General features: G+C 43.8%; 1 protein-coding gene across 3 annotated transcripts; it reads left to right on the top strand.

Moving 5' to 3' along the window:
* The first annotated feature begins 5 nt into the window (after window positions 1–5).
* On the top strand, window positions 6–16,839 carry LOC115202184 (tropomodulin-1). Of its 3 annotated transcripts, none has more exons than XM_029766143.1 (11): window positions 6–320; window positions 3,119–3,336; window positions 4,896–5,052; window positions 7,474–7,590; window positions 9,316–9,405; window positions 11,442–11,572; window positions 11,995–12,102; window positions 12,916–13,059; window positions 14,063–14,207; window positions 15,716–15,834; window positions 16,297–16,839. In XM_029766143.1, exons 2-11 carry the CDS (start codon window positions 3,211–3,213, stop codon window positions 16,297–16,299), a joined length of 1,140 nt encoding a protein of 379 aa, XP_029622003.1. In that variant the 5' UTR covers window positions 6–320; window positions 3,119–3,210; the 3' UTR covers window positions 16,300–16,839. The 3 variants fall into 3 exon arrangements, with proteins under 3 accessions (XP_029622003.1, XP_029622005.1, XP_029622004.1); XM_029766144.1 differs by lacking the exon at window positions 6–320 and adding an exon at window positions 1,596–1,645; XM_029766145.1 differs by lacking the exon at window positions 15,716–15,834.
* The last annotated feature ends 707 nt before the right edge of the window (window positions 16,840–17,546 follow it).

Below are 17,546 nucleotides of genomic sequence, written 5' to 3'. Positions count from 1 at the left end.
CTGGCAGCGCCGGCTGAGGAGGAGTAGGGGTCGGTGAGTTTGGTTTGCGTAATGTAGTGCAACACTCCTACCAAGGCAAAGTACTGAAAGACGAGTTGAACGCAAAGTTAAGGATTTCAACTCGGCTGCAGTTGACAACATTCGAGGATATCCGTGCGGATTCCGAACTTTTTTCCCCCCCGCTTGGTTGCGGCGTACTTTTACTTTCCTTGTAGGAAGCGACTCGACTGGCCAGAAAAGAATCCATATCTGGTCAAAGTATTCAACTGTCACAAAGCGGGACCCGTTCGCTATAAATAGCCGGGATAAGCAGTGGGGAGGTACGTGCATATGAAAACTTCTTGTTCTAGCGGACTACTCCTTAACAAATACAAAAACGCACGAATAATTAGCATATATAGATCTTTTGCTATATCTCATGATTTAACCCAGACCCTAACTGAAACTTCAAAGGAACCGGTGTTCTCTCGAAGTGTGTGGGGGACGGGGGGACGGACGGACTGAAGTATTGTGTTACTTTGAATAAGCAATTTGTTCATTTTAGTATTTATAGTACAAAGTTATGCATTCTTTGCATTTTCCGCCTGTCATCGAATCTGCCTCTGAATGACAGACGTCTGCCTGCATAAATTCCCGACTTATGTCTTGTTGACCCATGGCTTTTAAAAAACAATTGAAGTGTACTTTTAAAATACCAAAATATTGCAGGTCTACTACCCAACGACAAAAACAACCTTTCGCATTATTTTGCTGGTTGGCCTGCTTTATATCAACTCCAGAAACTGATAGGGACAATTACAAGCGTTCTAAACATGAACATATCTCCCAACTCCACTTCTTTCCTAATATAGTATAACATTGTTTGCAGTTAACATAACAGATATTATTGTAACGACCCTGGGTTTATAAGCGCGGAACACGACTCTGCCGGACGAGCATGCTTTTGTGGCACAGTCGATAGCGCGCCGGACTTCGGGCTTGAAGGTCGAGGGTTCGAGACCTGCTCCTTGCTGTTTCATTACATTATATTGGATCAAATTGGCATTTTAAATAACATTGTGAAAGATTGTCAATTCAAGCATTTGTAGACAGATTTAGTGTTAAGCTCTTGAATGTCACTTGTATTAGCCTAATGTCTTACAATTTGTGCTGTATGTGTAAGTAAGTACTAAGTAAGTAGTACTTATGGTATGTGGTTGTCTTACCTAGCTACCTTAACATGAATGCACTAAGTTGCTCTGGATAAGGACCTTTGTTAAATGTATACGTAATGTAGTACGATAACCTTGAGCTAGGAAACTACGAGACACCGTCATTATGTTCATAATCATGCATTGCTACATCAGACTCCAGGCCTCTGTAAATATGTTCCCTTTTCCAAGATGACTGGGAGTGACAGGGGAGCTGTTTTTATCAGCTGTCCCCCATCAGGGTTTAAGAGGCAGGCCAGGCTTTACGCCGCAGTTTGACCCACAAACCTTCGACTCCTCATTGACCAGCAGGAAGCTAGTTTAGTTGTGAAGCCAAACAACAGACAGAGTACTGGGGTATATTTATTACGCCAATTCTGTTGAAAAACTTTTTTTTTATACTCCAAATGGAAAACGTTTTGCAACGAAAACGAGTTTCTATTGGACAAATTCAGGTAGGTCCTTCCCTGTTTTTTGTTCTGTTTGCTTCTTAAACGGTATACAGTTTCTGTTTCAAGAAAAGAAAAGTACTGCAGGCCTATCTCCTTAAAACAGTGGTTTCAAAATGTTTTTGGGTCGTGATCCCCCACCTAAAGTTAGTAGTCTACTTTATATGTAAAACAAAATAACTAGTATCTGAAGTTAAGTACAATGGCAGTGGTTCACAAATGTTTATTTTGACCCACATGAAGATTGTAGTGTTTTGTTTTTACATGACCCGTCAAGCCAGTCCCAATTTGCTCCCTACCCCTTGGCCCTAACCCTCTGATGTTTGCAGATCTGAATTGTCTCAGTAGGTATTGGCCTAAGTAATGTAGTGGTGAAGCTTCCACTATATTGATTAAATCTTACAGATCTGCAAACATTGAAGGGTAAGGGATGTTTCTAGCTGTGCTCTGGGCTTGGGACACAACCCACTAGTAGGATCCAACCCCACCCAGCGTTTTGAAAAAAACCTCTGCCTTAAGGTAGTTGGCTGAAGTGTTGTTGGACCTGCAAACAGCATTCTTAATGCATTTAAAAAAAAACATTTAATGGCATCTCTGGACATTCCAGGCCATTAAGCAACACAAGTTAGTTTCTGTGAGTCAAGGGCCCACTTTTCAGTGTTTATCCAACACATCACGTTATTGGTGTTTACCAATAGTCTCTCATCTCAAATTTATTGGATAGATGCGTTGTTTGGATTTTTCTGGTAGGTCTGCCTTATGACTCAGCTAGTAGGCCTAACTGGATGTACAGGCGGTCTGCCTTATGACTCAGCTAGTAGGCCTAACTGGATGTACAGTCGGTCTGCCTTATGACTCAGCTAGTAGGCCTAGCTGGATGTACAGTCGGTCTGCCTTATGACTCAGCTAGTAGGCCTAGCTGGATGTACAGTAGGTCTGCCTTATGACTCAGCTAGTAGGCCTAACTGGATGTACAGTCGGTCTGCTTTATGACTCAGCTAGTAAACCTAACTGGATGTACAGTAGGTCTGCCATATGACTCAGCTAGTAGGCCTAACTGGATGTACAGTCGGTCTGCTTTATGACTCAGCTAGTAGGCCTAGCTGGATGTACAGTCGGTCTGCCTTATGACTCAGCTAGTAGGCCTAACTGGATGTACAGTAGGTCTGCCTTATGACTCAGCTAGTAGGCCTAACTGGATGTACAGTAGGTCTGCCTTATGACTCAGCTAGTAGGCCTAACTGGATGTACAGTCGGTCTGCCTTATGACTCAGCTAGTAGGCGTAACTGGATGTACAGTAGGTCTGCCTTATGACTCAGCTAGTAGACCTAACTGGATGTACAGTAGGTCTGCCTTATGACTCAGCGAGTAGACCTAACTGGATGTACAGTCGGTCTGCCTTATGACTCAGCTGGTTGACCAATCAAACCATATTGACTTAACCTTGTCTCGTCTGTTTTTCATCCACCTTCTTGCAGACTTCCTTTTGAAAACGTCGCTGGGCACTTAGTTGCCTTTTTTTTATTTTAGTTTTTTGGGGGGGGAATCGTTGGGATTCTATCGCGCCGCCATGTCCACCTCCTATAAGAAGGAAGTAGTGAACTACAGGGACGTGGACGAGGATGAACTACTGAAGAAACTCTCAGAGGAAGAGCTACAGAGGCTGGAGGATGAGCTGGAGGAGTTAGATCCTGACGTAAGTCTAAAACGCTGATCTTCTTGGTGTGTGCGTGCGTGGTTATGCCTACGTGGTTATCTGGAGCTAGGAGTTCGATCCTGACGCAAGTCTGAAGCGTTTTATCTTTGTAATAGCTCAACAGAGATGAGAGATGGTCGGTAACGGAACAGTGCATTTAATCACGCTATCACGTTCAAAAGTCTAGGACTATTAGAAAGATCCTTAAACCAAACATACAACCCTCTATGAAGTAGACCGTGGTATAATACTCAGATATTAAGGTTTACAGGTGTACCAGAGCCCTGGTTAAAAGTAGCTCACTATATAGGCATTAGGGTGCCATTTGAGAAACATAGGGAGAATCTCAATTGCGTCCTCTCGCCTCGCCTCCTCAAAACCTATTGGAGGAGATGGTCTGAGGGGTGGAACCTCTGGCTTTCTCATCAATGGGTTTTAAGCAGGCGAGAAGCGAGGACTTGAGGAATTTGCAATTGAGATTCTCCCACAGACGAAGACTGACAAATGATACTCAAACCAACTTAGTCATGAGTAGATCTTAGCTGGAAGCGTTGTTGGATGATGACGACGTAGCCCAAGTCTGTCAGATTGATTTCACATTTCAGAACTAAATTTTTTTTTTTTTTTTTTTACCTTTGACATTCTTTTAGAGCATGAACATATTAACCTATCATATCATGTTCATATCATATATTAGCCTATATATTGTATCACTGTATATTCAATTCTAATATGCAGTTGTAGGTCTAAACAATATAGTGATCCTCAAACCATCTTCCAAAACCAACTTCCCAGTGAAAGTCGAGAAAAGCAGCAATTTCTCAGAGTGTAGACCTCATCTGTTATTTATAATATATGTTAAGTTATAGGCCTGTTATATATGTATGATACTGTATAATGCGGCAGTGCTTGACTTCATCTTTATCCATAAGATGTTCATCTGTCGATGTTGACACAAGCTGTAATAGTGTTATGATGAATGGTCGACAGCTCACATAAAGTCTGGACACCTACAGTACCAGGAGAACCAGGCTTAGATGACTGGGGGAGTGTGTGTGTGTCTAGTGGTGCTAGTCCGTCTTTCCCGGACTTTTGACGATATCGTCCAGATCTCCCACACAGCCATGTTAAACTGATATGTCAGGTAGAAATACTGTGCTGTCTAAGTGGCCAGTTCACTGTAGGTGCTGAAAGCTAAGATAAGATATTGGTCTTTCGCTATAATATGGACCTGGTTTAGCGTTCTGCGGTCTAAGAATAGCTGTCTGGGAACAGCCTTTGTTATTTCTGTTAGTGTTATTTTAACAGTTAGTGATTGTGTGTGTGTCCTTTCACTCTTACATTCGGTTATACGTCACACTAGGAAGTGTGTTACTATCTCAATGTTTAATGTTTGAGAGTGGGCGGAAATGTAGTATATAAACAAGTGCAATCCCACTCATTACTATCATTATTGACCAATGGCAATCCTTCCTTGTGGTTAGAATACCCTCTTGCCTAGTGTAAGTGCAACTCGTTGTTAGCATTATCGGCCAATGATAAATCATTTCTGTCTTTAGAATGCCCTGTTGCCGGCCGGGATGAGGCAGAAGGATCAGACCAAGAAGGCGCCGACCGGAACCTTCCAGAGAGAGAACCTGGTAGCCCACCTGGAGAAGCAGGCCAAGGAACACCCTGACAAGGAGGACCTGGTTCCGTTCACTGGAGAGAAGAGAGGTAGGACCGCAGGCCCCAGCAGGATAGAATACCACTATAGGCCTGTGCTTCACTGGAGAGAAGAGAGGTAGGACCGCAGGCCTCAGCAGGATAGAATACCACTATAGGCCTGTGCTTCACTGGAGAGAAGAGAGGTAGGACCGCAGGCCCCAGCAGGATAGAATACCACTATAGTCCTGTGCTTCACTGGAGAGAAGAGAGGTAGCACCCTGTTAGATCTGATCTGAGCACTGCCGTAGTGCTGTTCCGTGCCGACCCCCATTCTATTTCAATTCGGTCAAGGAAGTAAACTAAAATTCCATGTTTCCTCATTGAGAAGTGTGGTAGGAGCCCAGTTCCATTTTGGTTCCTACTCCAGATAGGTGTAACCAATATGGCATAATCTTCACATGTGGTGGTGGAGCCATCCTCCTATTGTTTACATGTAATCCTGTCAGATCTATGAACACAGAAGGGCTAGGGGCTAGCTTGGCTAGGGGAAGTGGCTGAAGGCCAACATGGACCGTGGCCAGGGACATATAAGCAGTGATGATAACCTTGTGAGGCGAACCCTACTGTCAGCGGGCCGAGATACATTACCGCCATGTAAATAAAGGCCTAAAGTCCTACGTCCATCAGGACCAATCAGTGGTCTCAGACAATATCTATTTCCAGGAAACTGGACCCAGTCACAATCCAGTTTGTATGCTGGGTCATCTGTTCTTGCCTATATCTGGACATATCCAGCTACGAAACTGCCTGAGCTGAGTCTGCCTACCTATCAGACCAATTATGATCTCAGACAGACTGGTTCTGGGAAACTGGGCCTGCCGCAATTGAGTCCTCTAGTTCGTCCTTCCTTATATCTGGACATATCCAGGTAGAAATCAGGGCCTGGTTCCAGCTGACTCATCCCAGATCCACTCAGGTGTAGATGTAGCCTGCTGGGTATCAGCCTGCCTCTCTGTGTGTCCGCCAGACAGCGTACAGTCTGGGGGGATCAGTTTTAGCGAGGTAAGGCCCGGAATCTCTAATCTTGATCACATAAGGAGAATTATTTGGGATGCGAGGTGATTTGTAGATCACTGATTCTGTGCAGTCCGGCTGCAATGTAGTCGATCTCAAACACTCAAGCAAGCACTGTGTCTCAGCCAAGCCTGATAGGTGACAGGTACCGCCCAACCACAGAGACGAACATCCTGCTACATCCTGGCACCCAGCAGCTAGCCTGAAGGTGAGGTGACTTTCCAGTTGGAAGTTGGAACGTCTCCACTGGTTCCACAGACCCCAGAACAGATAATCCAGGCTACAGTCAAAGCCAGCAGGACAGACGGTGCTGTAACTGATCCTGGACCTGGGGCTGATATGAGTAAGACCTCAGACCTCTTGGCATGTATTCATAAAGAGTCTCGGAATAGGAGTGCTGATCTAGCATCAGTTTAGCCTTTTAGAGCCAAATGAATATGATTACATGGACAGGGAGGAACCTGATCCTAGATCAGATACGGTAGACTGTGGCTACATCCCAATTCTCTTTTCCCCAAAGTCTGCACTTGCACACTTCCTGTTATGGATTTACTCCCTCCAGCCAATGATTCCTTTAAGATCCATGACAGGGAGTGTGCAAAACAAGTGCACAGTCTGCAAACTTTGGGCGAACGGTCGATAATTGGACCACACACACAGCCTGTCACTGCTGCCTTCCTCCCCCCAGTGTTCGTTCACATAATCCTGTTCCGGTGTTCTGAGGCTTGGCCGGGGCGGCGTGACGTGGGGCGCTACATGTCAGACATGGCTGGGTATAACACGAGAAGGTCTTCGCCCCATCTGTCCCAACAGGCTGCCTGGCTTTTTACAGCTCACTCTGAGTGACGATATGAGAAGCGCCCCATGATGTAAGATGACATTGCATATCAGCCTTGTATTTTCCATTATCAGCCGGTGTAACGTAGATGGAAAGCAAAATGGAAGTTTTCCTGTATGGTCATGTTCACTGTGTACTGGCTACTGGTGATTGGGTAATGATCAGTCTATTTTAGTATTGAGGCATTGATGTTTCTGCTTTCCTGCAGTCCGATGACCAATTAAAACATTTCATTAGAAACGAGCTAGTTCTAGTTCTAACGAGCTAGTTCTAGTTCTAACGAGCTAGTTCTAACATTCTAGTTCTAACGAGCTAGTTCAAATTCAAGCAATCAAATTTCTTTTTACATCAACAGTTATCACAAAGTGCTTTACAGATACCCAGCCTAAAACCCCAAAGAGTAAACAATGCAGATTCAGAAGCACGGTGGCTAGGGAAAAAGTCCCTAGAAAGGCAGGAACTAGGAAGAAACCTTGAGAGGAACCAGGCTCTTAGATGTGTCCAGTCCTCTTCTGGCTGTGCCGGATGGAGATGAATAGTGGCATGTATTTTATTAATGATTGTCCCCTGTCTTCCAGGTAAAGTCTTTATACCTAAGAAGATGGTGGACCCCATCATGGAGAATGTGACTCTGGAGCCAGAGCTGGAGGAAGCATTGGCCAACGCCAGCGACGCTGAGATCTGCGACATTGCCGGTAGAAAAGCATGCACCTTCACGTGCACACACCCATTTACGGACAGACGTAAACAGATCCCTTTTTGCCATCTTTCCCCGCTATCACCGTTCCTCTTTTATTTTCAGTCTATTCACCAACTTCAGCTAATAAGTCGAAATCCATGCTAACTAAACAGTCACTGTAGAACGATCACTGACACTAAATCGACTTCACTGTTCACTCCTCTAGTCCTCCGTCAGTAACTTCCTCCTTTCCTCTCTAACTCTCCTCTATCTTCTAGCGATCCCACCCTTCCTCTCCTCCTCCTCCCTGTTCCCCCCATATGCTGCCATCGTCACCACCCCTTCCATTACTGCTCCTCACTGCTGTTGGACACCATGGTTGCCCTCTCCCTGGGGAGACCTACAGCAGGTTTTTAAAGGACCAAAGAGTTTGGTCTGCTTGGTGTTTTCATTTTTGCCTCGGTACCGCTGGTTCATACACTGCTATCGTCCCGGCCCCATCACTAGCTGCACATTATATTGCCTGTATTTCTCACCGCTTCACTAAGTGTTAGTGTTAATCAGTGACTAGTGGTTTGTTTGCCAGCGTTTGTTTTGGTCCTCCCAGACATTTCCAATGGTTTGTAATTCATCCATAGCCTCCTCATGATGAGTTTCCATCCAACTAACTCTTCACGGCTGCTTAAAATGGACCGCTCGTTCTCCGTTGTTTATCTAAAAAAAAACTAACTGTTCTCACACTCTCTATCATTCTGACAGATGAAAATAATACACTGGCTCTTTTTTTTGTTGCTTTTCTGCTGAACTGCTCTCTTTTCACTGTCTTTTGTTCATTTGTGTGCTCCAAGTCATCTACGGTGGTCCAGAAAGCACATTTCATTTGATTTTTCCCATCAAACTGGACACAAGATAAAACCACTACTACTAATAATAATACATTTGATTTAAAGCGCTTTTCAAAATCCTAAGGACTCTGAACAGCAAAATAGAGAGGGGGAAACCAAAGCTAAGGTTCAAATTAAAGCTAACACTGTGATCTATGCGATAATCAAAAACATATTGACTAGTCAAGCATGTTCCTGCGGTTCATAGGGACCGTTCTGTGGCAGCAGAGGACACCCAAGCCAGGGAGAATAATGTCTGCATTGTGTGACGTCTGCAACAGTGACACGTGCTATTTAAACAATGTATTTAATAATGACTTTCAAACGCTGGCATCGACGCACGTGTTGTTCTTCTGTGTGTCTGGCTATGACAGGGATGACTATCTACTGCTGTGTGTGAAATGTTTTGCTAGCCAATAGTTTGGCTTGGATGTTTGCGAGTTTGAACGAGGCAGCTCTCAAGGCCCACTTGTGGGTGTCCTGTCTGCTGTCTTAGTTCAGCATATGATGTTTACTTGGCTAAGGAGAACGTTGGCACTCACACCCACGTCAACTCTTCTGTGTTTATCCCTCGGTGTTCACGTCATTTGACACAATGTACTCTCTCTCTCCCCTCTCACTCTCTCTCCGTTTCCCCTCTATTTCTCTCTCTGTTTCCTCTCCATTTCTCTCTCTCCCCTCTATTTCTCTCACTCTCGCTCTCCTTTTGTTTCTCTTCTCCTTTTTTATATTTCTGTCTCCCTCCTCTCTCCACATCTCTCACTTAATGTTTCTTTCCCATTTTCTCTCTCTCTCTCTCTCTCTCTCTCTCTCTCTCTCTCTCTCTCTCCTTTTGTCCATCTCTTCCCTCCCTCCAGCCATTCTGGGAATGCACACTCTAATGAGTAACCAGCAGTACTACGAGGCTTTGGCCAGCAGCAATATAGTCAACAAACAAGGCCTTAACAGTAAGTGTACCGTGTGTGTGTGTGTGTGTCCCTCCTGTCAGTACCAAAGCTCTCCAGGCATCGTTTTAACAATGATTCATCTGTTTATCCTTTCAAGTATTGTACTTATTAGGGTTTTGCTTTTGAAGTGGATTTGAGAAAGAGTGGCACCAAAGCGTACGTGTTTCAGACAGTTCAGAGAAGTTAAAAATATAACATGAATTGGAACCAACGTCAAAGGTCCAAAGAGAACTGGACAAAATGTTCTTGCTACAACTGAAGACTTTTACAATCCTCCGTTGCAACATTTTTTACGTTAAATAATATCATTGAAAAACGTGTTGATTTAGCCAAACAAACTTTAAGTGCAGCAAATATTTATTAACTTTAAACATTCAACACCAAGAGTGCATTTGTTATTACTAATTTACATGATGTACTGTGCATTCGGAAAGTATTCAGACCCCTTGACTTTTTCCACCTTTTGTTACGTTAGTTTTATTCTAAAATTGATTCAATTGTTTTTTTCCCCCCTCATCAATCTACACACACTACCCCATAATGACAAAGCAAAAACAGGTTTTTAGAAAGTTTAGCAAATGTATTTAAAAAAAATCTGAAATATCACATTTACATAAATATTTAGACCCTTTACTCAGTACTTTGTTGAAGCACCTTTGGCAGTGATTACAGCCTCGAGTCTTCTTGGGTATGACGCTACAAGCTTAGCACATCTGTATTTGGGAAGTTTCTTACATTCTTCTCTGCAGATCCTCTCAAGCTCTGTCAGGTTGGATGGGGAGCGTCGCTGCACGGCTAGTTTCAGGTCTCTCCAGAGATGTTAGATCGGGTTCGAGTCTGGGTTCTGGCTGGGCCACTCAAGGACATTCAGAGACGTGTCCCGAAGCCACTCCTGGGTTGTCTTGGCTGTGTGCTTAGGGTTGTTGTCCTGTTGGAAGGTGACCCTTGGCCCCAGTCTGAGGACCTGAGTGCTCTGGAGCAGGTTTGCATCAAGGATCTCTCTGTACTTTGCTCCGTTCATCTTTCCCTCGATCCTGACTAATCTCCTAGTTCCTGCCGCTGAAAAACATCCCCCACAGCATGATGCTACCGCCACCATGCTTCACCGTAGGGATTGTGCCAGGTTTCCTCCAGACGTGATGCTTGGCATTCAGGCCAAAGACCAGATAATCTTGTTTCTCATGGTCTGAGAGTCCTTTAGGTGCCTTTTGGCAAACTCCAAACGGGCTGTCATGTTCCTTTTACTGAGGAGTGGCTTCCGTCTGGCCACTCTACCATAAAGGCATGATTGGTGGAGTGCTGCAGAGATGGTTGTCCTTCTGGAAGATTCTCCCATCTTTTCAGAGGAACTCTGGAGCTCTGACAGAGTGACCATTGGGTTTTTGATCACCTCCCTGACCAAGGCCTTTCTCCCTCCATTGCTCAGTTTGTCTGGGCTGCCAGATCTACGAAGAGTCTTCGTGGTTCCAAACTGTGTTCTTGGGGACACACATTGCTGCAGACATTATTTGGTACCCTTCCCCAGATCTGTGCCTTGACACAATCCTGTCTCGGAGCTCTACGGATAATTCCTTCGACCTCATGGCTTGGTTTTTGCTCTGACATGCACTGTCAACTGTGGGACCATATATAGACAGGTGTGAACCTGTCCAAATCATGTCCAATCAATTGAATTTACCACAGGTGGACGCCAATCAAGTTGTAGAAACATGTCAAGGAGGATCAATGGAAACACGATGCACCTGAGCTCAATTTTGAGTCTCACAGCAAATTGTTTGAATACTTATGTAAATAAGGTATTTCTGTTTTTTATTTGTAATACATTGGGAAAAAAATCTAAAAACCCGTTTTCGAGTATTGTGTGTAGATTGATGACGATTTTTTAAAAATGGAATCGATTTTAGAATAAGGCTGTAACGTAACTAAATGTGGAGGATCTGAATACTTTCCGAATGCACTGTATGTATTGATAATAACATATTTTCTGTTGTCGGTGTTTTCCAGTGTACTCAGTATAAGCCTGTGTTTTCCTATAGGTGTTATCCAGTGTACTCAGTATAAGCCTGTGCCTGATGAGAAGCCCAACTCTACTGACGTGGAGGAGACGCTGTTGAGGATGCAGAGGAACGACCCTGACCTGCTGGAGGTCAACCTCAACAACATCAAGGTGCTACATTACATTGATTCACACGCACACGGTCAGTTAAATAGATGTATACAATGTCATTATGTCCTCCTACTATAAGTTTTATTTCCTTTTTTTTTCTTTTTGTCATTTAGTAGACGCTCTTATCCAGAGCGATTTACAGTAGTTAGTGCATACATTTTCATATTTTTTTTGTACTGGTTCCCCGTGTGAATCAAACCCCACAACCCTGGCATTGCAAGTGCCGTGCTCTACCAACCGAGCCACACTGGACCCACAGAGGAGAGACACGGATTCTCATAGTACCACACTGTTCTCAGTCTGACTTCAAGAGGTCAGGGCAAACCTCTACTCTGGAGGTTATTCGCCAGTCTCTTTCAAATGCGTTTTGTAGTCAGTCCGATTTTAAACAGTCGTGTGTGGCTTTATTGATTGTGTTCCAGAACATTCCAGTGAAGACACTGAAGGCTTATGCAGAATCCCTGATAGAGAACACTGTAGTGGAACGCTTCAGCATCGTGGGAACCAGGAGTAATGATCCCGTAGCCTTTGTGAGTATTGCTGTTATGTCTGTAACAAATCACCTGCACAAATGATTGTAGCAGTTACATCAGACAATGTGAATGTACACGTCTCCAAGTCTTAATTAAAAAGTCATCTCCATCTGGAAATTCTATTAAAAAAGGACCTCCCTTGGCATTGATACCTGGGCCTGTGGCCTGGTCAAAAATTCAGTACCAGTCAAAAGTTTGGACACACATACTCATTCAAGGGTTTTTCTTTATTTTTGCTATTTTCTACATTGTAGAATAATATTGAAGACATCAAAACTATGAAATAACACATATGGAATCATGTAGTAACCAAACAAGTATAACACAAATCAAAATACATTTTATATTTGAGATTCTTCAAAGTAGCCACCCTTTGCCTTGATGTTTTGATGTCTTCACTATTATTGTACAATATAGAAAATAGTAAAAATAAAGAAAAACCCTTGAATGAGTAGGTGTGTCCAAACTTTTGACTGGTACTATATGTAACCGGTGTGAAATGGCTAGCTAGTTAGTGGGGTGCGCGCTAATAGCGTTTCAATCGGTGACGTCACTCGCTCTGACACCTTGAAGTAGTTGTTTCCCTTGCTCTGCAAGGGCCGCGGCTTTTGTGGAGCGATGGGTAACGATGCTTCGTGGGAGGCAGTTGTTGATGTGTGCAGAGGGTCCCTGGTTCGGGGCGAGGAGAGGGACGGAAGGAACACTGTTACATGTATATAGGGAAAATGGTGCCATTTCAGACACAGACATGCCTGTAATTATAGCCCGTATAAATATACTGTCCCCGTTTGCTGTGTCTCTGTGCCTCAGGCCCTGGCAGAGATGCTGAAGGTGAACACCACACTGAAGAGCCTAAACATAGAATCCAACTTCATCACAGGGACGGGTATCCTGGCTCTCATAGCCTCACTGCAGTCCAACACAACCCTGCAGGAACTCAAGATCGACAACCAGGTACAATGAAATACAGCACAATCGTTATTGGAGGCCTGGGTAATGCCAACATGTCACACATATTTCTCAATGATGCTTTAAGATGCCGAATGTCAAATATATGTCGACAATCCTTCCTCCTAAAGGAGCGTTCTCTGGAAAACATTTTGTGAAAATCCCAAAGAAATCGTGGTGTTTTTTATTTTTTTGTCTTGGTTTCGTGAGGAATCACCCGATTTAAAAAAAATTAATTTAAAATTAATTTTTTTTTTTTAAAATTAAAAAAAAAGGATTTTTTTTTTTCCCCTTCACGGTACCCAGCCCGACCAGTTACAATAAGATGTCACGAGGACCACTTGAGTCTACTGTTTCAACAGGGTCAGATTGTAAAAAGCAAATCATTCAATGAATTCATTGTGGTGTGATATTTCTGCCAGTTCGAACACTTAGTAGCCGTTATTCCTTCCCAGTGGGCAACACTGGTTGAAAGGACATCATTGCAACCTGCTTAACCAGATTGCAGCCAAAACTGGTTGAAATCTGGTTGTTGCAACCAGTTTTGCCCACGCTGGGCTACTTCTTGCCAGTGAATAATTTTTCCAAACATAAACTATGCTGAATCTCTTTGATTCCATAATGTTTTATATTTATACACTTTACTAACAACGTCACCTTCATTTATTCATTGTGCTGAATCATGGATGAACATTACCCAGCGAACAAGCTGGTTGAAATGACAACCAGAAATGGCATCATTGTAACCAGTTACTTCAAACAGGACATTGGGAAATCATCTAGGTTCACAGGTTTACACGACGTAATGTCTGGTTTTAAATTGCTTTGTAATGGCGTCATTTCAACCAGTTTTACCCGCTGGGTGATTTCCTTCTATGTCAATTTTTTCCCACCAATTATTTAAGCTGCCCATCTGACAGTGCAGACAGGCTCAATCAAACGCTCAATTTGGAAAGGAAACAAATACTATTTGAACCCAGGTCTGATTCCCCCTCTCCCCTTCGTCCAGAGCCAGCCGCTAGGTAACAAGGTGGAGATGGAGATAGCCAGCATGCTGGAGAAGAACACCACGTTACTGAAGTTTGGCTACCACTTTACCCAGCAGGGCCCCAGGCTGAGGGGCTCCAACGCCATGATGAACAACAACGACCTGGGTGAGATGATGGTTCTGCTAACGCTAACAACCTGGCTGAGATGGAGGTTCTGCTAGCCCTAACGCTAACAACCTGGCTGAGATGGAGGTTCTGCTAGCCCTAATGCTAACAACCTGGCTGAGATGGAGGTTCTGCTAGCCCTAATGCTAACAACCTGACTGAGATGGAGGTTCTACTAGCCCTAACGCTAACAACCTGACTGAGATGGAGGTTCTGCTAGCCCTAACGCTAACAACCTGGCTGAGATGGAGGTTCTGCTAGCCCTAATGCTAACGACCTGGCTGAGATGGAGGTTCAAAGACTCACTCACAAACAATAGATTAAAATCTCTCTTTTATACTCACTGTTTCTCTCCCATCGGTACTCAATCTTAGAGATGTTCATACACCCACCCACCCGCCCACTCCATTTTCCAAAACAACGTTGAACTAATAAAACCTGCTAGAGAAGGTGCAGAGCATGCGTCAGATGTAACTTGACCCCGTAGTAGCCCATTGTAATCCATCTTCACCATCACTGTTTTATGTAACTAAATAATGGGAGGAGCCAAGCCAATCACAACACTCGTCTGTTTGGATCCCTTCCTGGATGATGACCTCACTAGAACTAAAGTGGCGTTCCAGTGAAACACTCCCAGACTTCCCAGTGTGATCCCTCACAACAGCTGAGACTCCACTAGAGACATGGGCCTGCGTCCCAAATGGCACCCTATTCCCTTTATAGTTCACTAACCCGTACAGTAGGGCTCTGGTCAAAAGTAGTGCACTACATAGGGAATAGGGTGCCATTTGGGATGTGCCCTCAAATCGGTCTATTCAGGGACTTGGGTTGTTGCCTAACACATTCGGGGCCGTCTGATTGGTCCAGAAACCCATGGGTTGGGCCAGAGCCAGAACTCACGTGGGTAAAGCGGCGGTTTGAAAATTCACAATTGGCTTTGATAATCTGATTGGTTAGAGATGATCCGATCGATGATGACTTTGTTTCGTACAACACCCCTCGTGCCCCTCGACACCACAAAACGACTTCAGTGACGGCAGTCACAGACTAAAGTCTGCAGCGAACGACAGAGCAGCGGAAGAACTTAGTGTGAGTCATCGGGCTAAATGTTTTGGGTCCAAAACACATGATCAAAGACACGTCAGGTCTTGTACAAAGACTGTGTAAAAAAAAATAAAAGAGATGGTCTTGTACTAATCTCTTGGAGCGAAATAATTGACCTAGTTTGCACACAAACATCAATGTGTCATCGGGGTTGTTTTACATAACGATGACATTTCTCTTGAACACAGCATGGTACCAGTTCTATCTACTTCCACCAAAGATGTGCATGAGGCGCTCTCGTCTTGGCTGACGTCTGTTTGATCATAGTACTTTTTCTCTTCAAGAAGGTGTGAAAGAGAATGTCAACTGTCACTCACTGTTTATGTGTGTAAGTGTGTGCGTGTGCTTCACTCATATTGCTCGTGTTTGTGTGTGTTTATGTGTTTACCACTGTTGTGTTGCAGCTCGGGTAATCCGATCTGATCATCACTCGGACGGTTCCTTTACCCTCACTCTGTCCGTGCCGGAACTGGAGAGGGCATTTGGTAAAAAGTTCAAGCCGAAACTCACCAAGACCAAGAAAGTAAAGACAGCAGTTGTATCGTCTTCCTCATCCTACCTCTTCAACCCGCCGCTTCTTTTCCTTGAGTTCTACCCACAACTCCCTGCGTTGTGCCTTCCATTCCTCCTCGTCATCTCTTCTCTTCCCGACAGTGGCAGATCTGGCAATCTTTCTTCAGTAGTTCTTGAGTTCTTAAGTGGGTCTTTACTGAAGTGGACTGCTTGCTTAAGGGCTTTTTACAGTTAAAGCTTCAATTTTCTTCTTAACTGTCTCTTTCAAACGTTTGGAACAGGGTTTTTTTCTGCTTTTACCTGTTCCCAAATCTTTCAAACTTTCAAATTGTTTTTCTTACTTCAAACTCTTCCTTCATTGCCATTCCTTTTGAGTCAAGTATTTGTTTTTTTAATAAAACCTGATTTTACCGAAGGTGCTGATATGTTTTAATAGTTGGTCTAATTTCAATTTCTTCTTCTCTGACCACAGTAAGAAAGAGAAGGCTTGAAGGAGGTCCCATCTTCCCCAAGTGTCGGACAAGCGTGTAGCGCCGTGCCAGGCGGCAGCACTGCCCGGCCCCGCCCAGCCCCGTATTCAGCCAGACGCCCTCCAACAGATATCCCATCAACCCCTGCTTCCCCAACCCTAACCTTGACCCCTCCTCGATGACAGAAATCGTTCCAATTCGAATGTCAGGGGCTTTGGCAAATCTTGTTCCTACTGTGCCATGGAGTTGATCTACTATTGTAAATTAGTTTTATTCCCTTCACAGTTTTCTACTGATATCGGTTTAGATATCTTCAGTAATAATAATATCTGGTAATTGTGACATAGAGAAGCAGCCCACCTATACAGAAAATATTTATTTTGTTGTTAGTTTGTTTATTGGAGATTAACTTGTTGTGGTTGAAGATGAAATGGTGTTACACCCATAATGTATATTGTACCACATGCCATGGGCAGCAGATAGCCTAACGGTTAAGAGCGAAAGGTCGCTGGTTCAAATCCCAGAGCGACTAGGTGGGAAAGAAATCTGACGGATGTGCCCTTGAGCAAGGCACTTAACCCTAATTGCTCCTGTAAGTCGCTCTGGATAAGAGCGTCTGCTAAATGACTAAAATGTAAATGACTCAACTTGGTTATGATGTTAATACCACATTACGTATTTCAGCATTTCGCTACCACGTAACGTAATGTTTTTCAGTGTGAGGTTCATATAAGAAGTTGTTAGCCTGCAGTTCGTGCTGTCTGTAAGCAAAGGCACATAACGGTTACATAGAAGCTATGTTCAGAGGAATTGTTGCAGATTGAAAACATTTTGGGGTGTAAGTTGTTTGTTTGTCAAAGTTTACCCCATAGAGACAGCCACTAAAAGCTGGTCCGAGATCAGTTTGTCCGCTATGGTGTAAATTCTGTAGTATTACTGATCTCTAGTCAGTTTAAATCTTCTCAGTCAAACCTTACACAGAGAGAGGTTGCTACTAAGCGTTGGTTCTAGATCAGTTTCGTGACGAAGTCGATATCTACTTGGACTGACCAGGTGAAAGCGATGATCCTTTGTTGATAACACTTGTTAAATCCACTTCAAATCAGTGTAGATGAAGGGGAGGAGACAGGTTAAAAAAGGATTTTGAAGCCTTGAGACAATTGAGACATGGATTGTGTGTGTGTCATTCAGAGGGTGAATGGGAAAAACAAAAGATTTAAGTGCCTTTGAACAGGATATGGTAGTAGGTGCC

Source organism: Salmo trutta, chromosome 11, assembly GCF_901001165.1.
Source record: "Salmo trutta chromosome 11, fSalTru1.1, whole genome shotgun sequence".
Classification (NCBI taxonomy): Eukaryota; Metazoa; Chordata; class Actinopteri; order Salmoniformes; family Salmonidae; genus Salmo; species Salmo trutta.
Note: the sequence above shows the minus strand (reverse complement) of the source record. Positions and strands in the feature narration are given on the sequence as shown.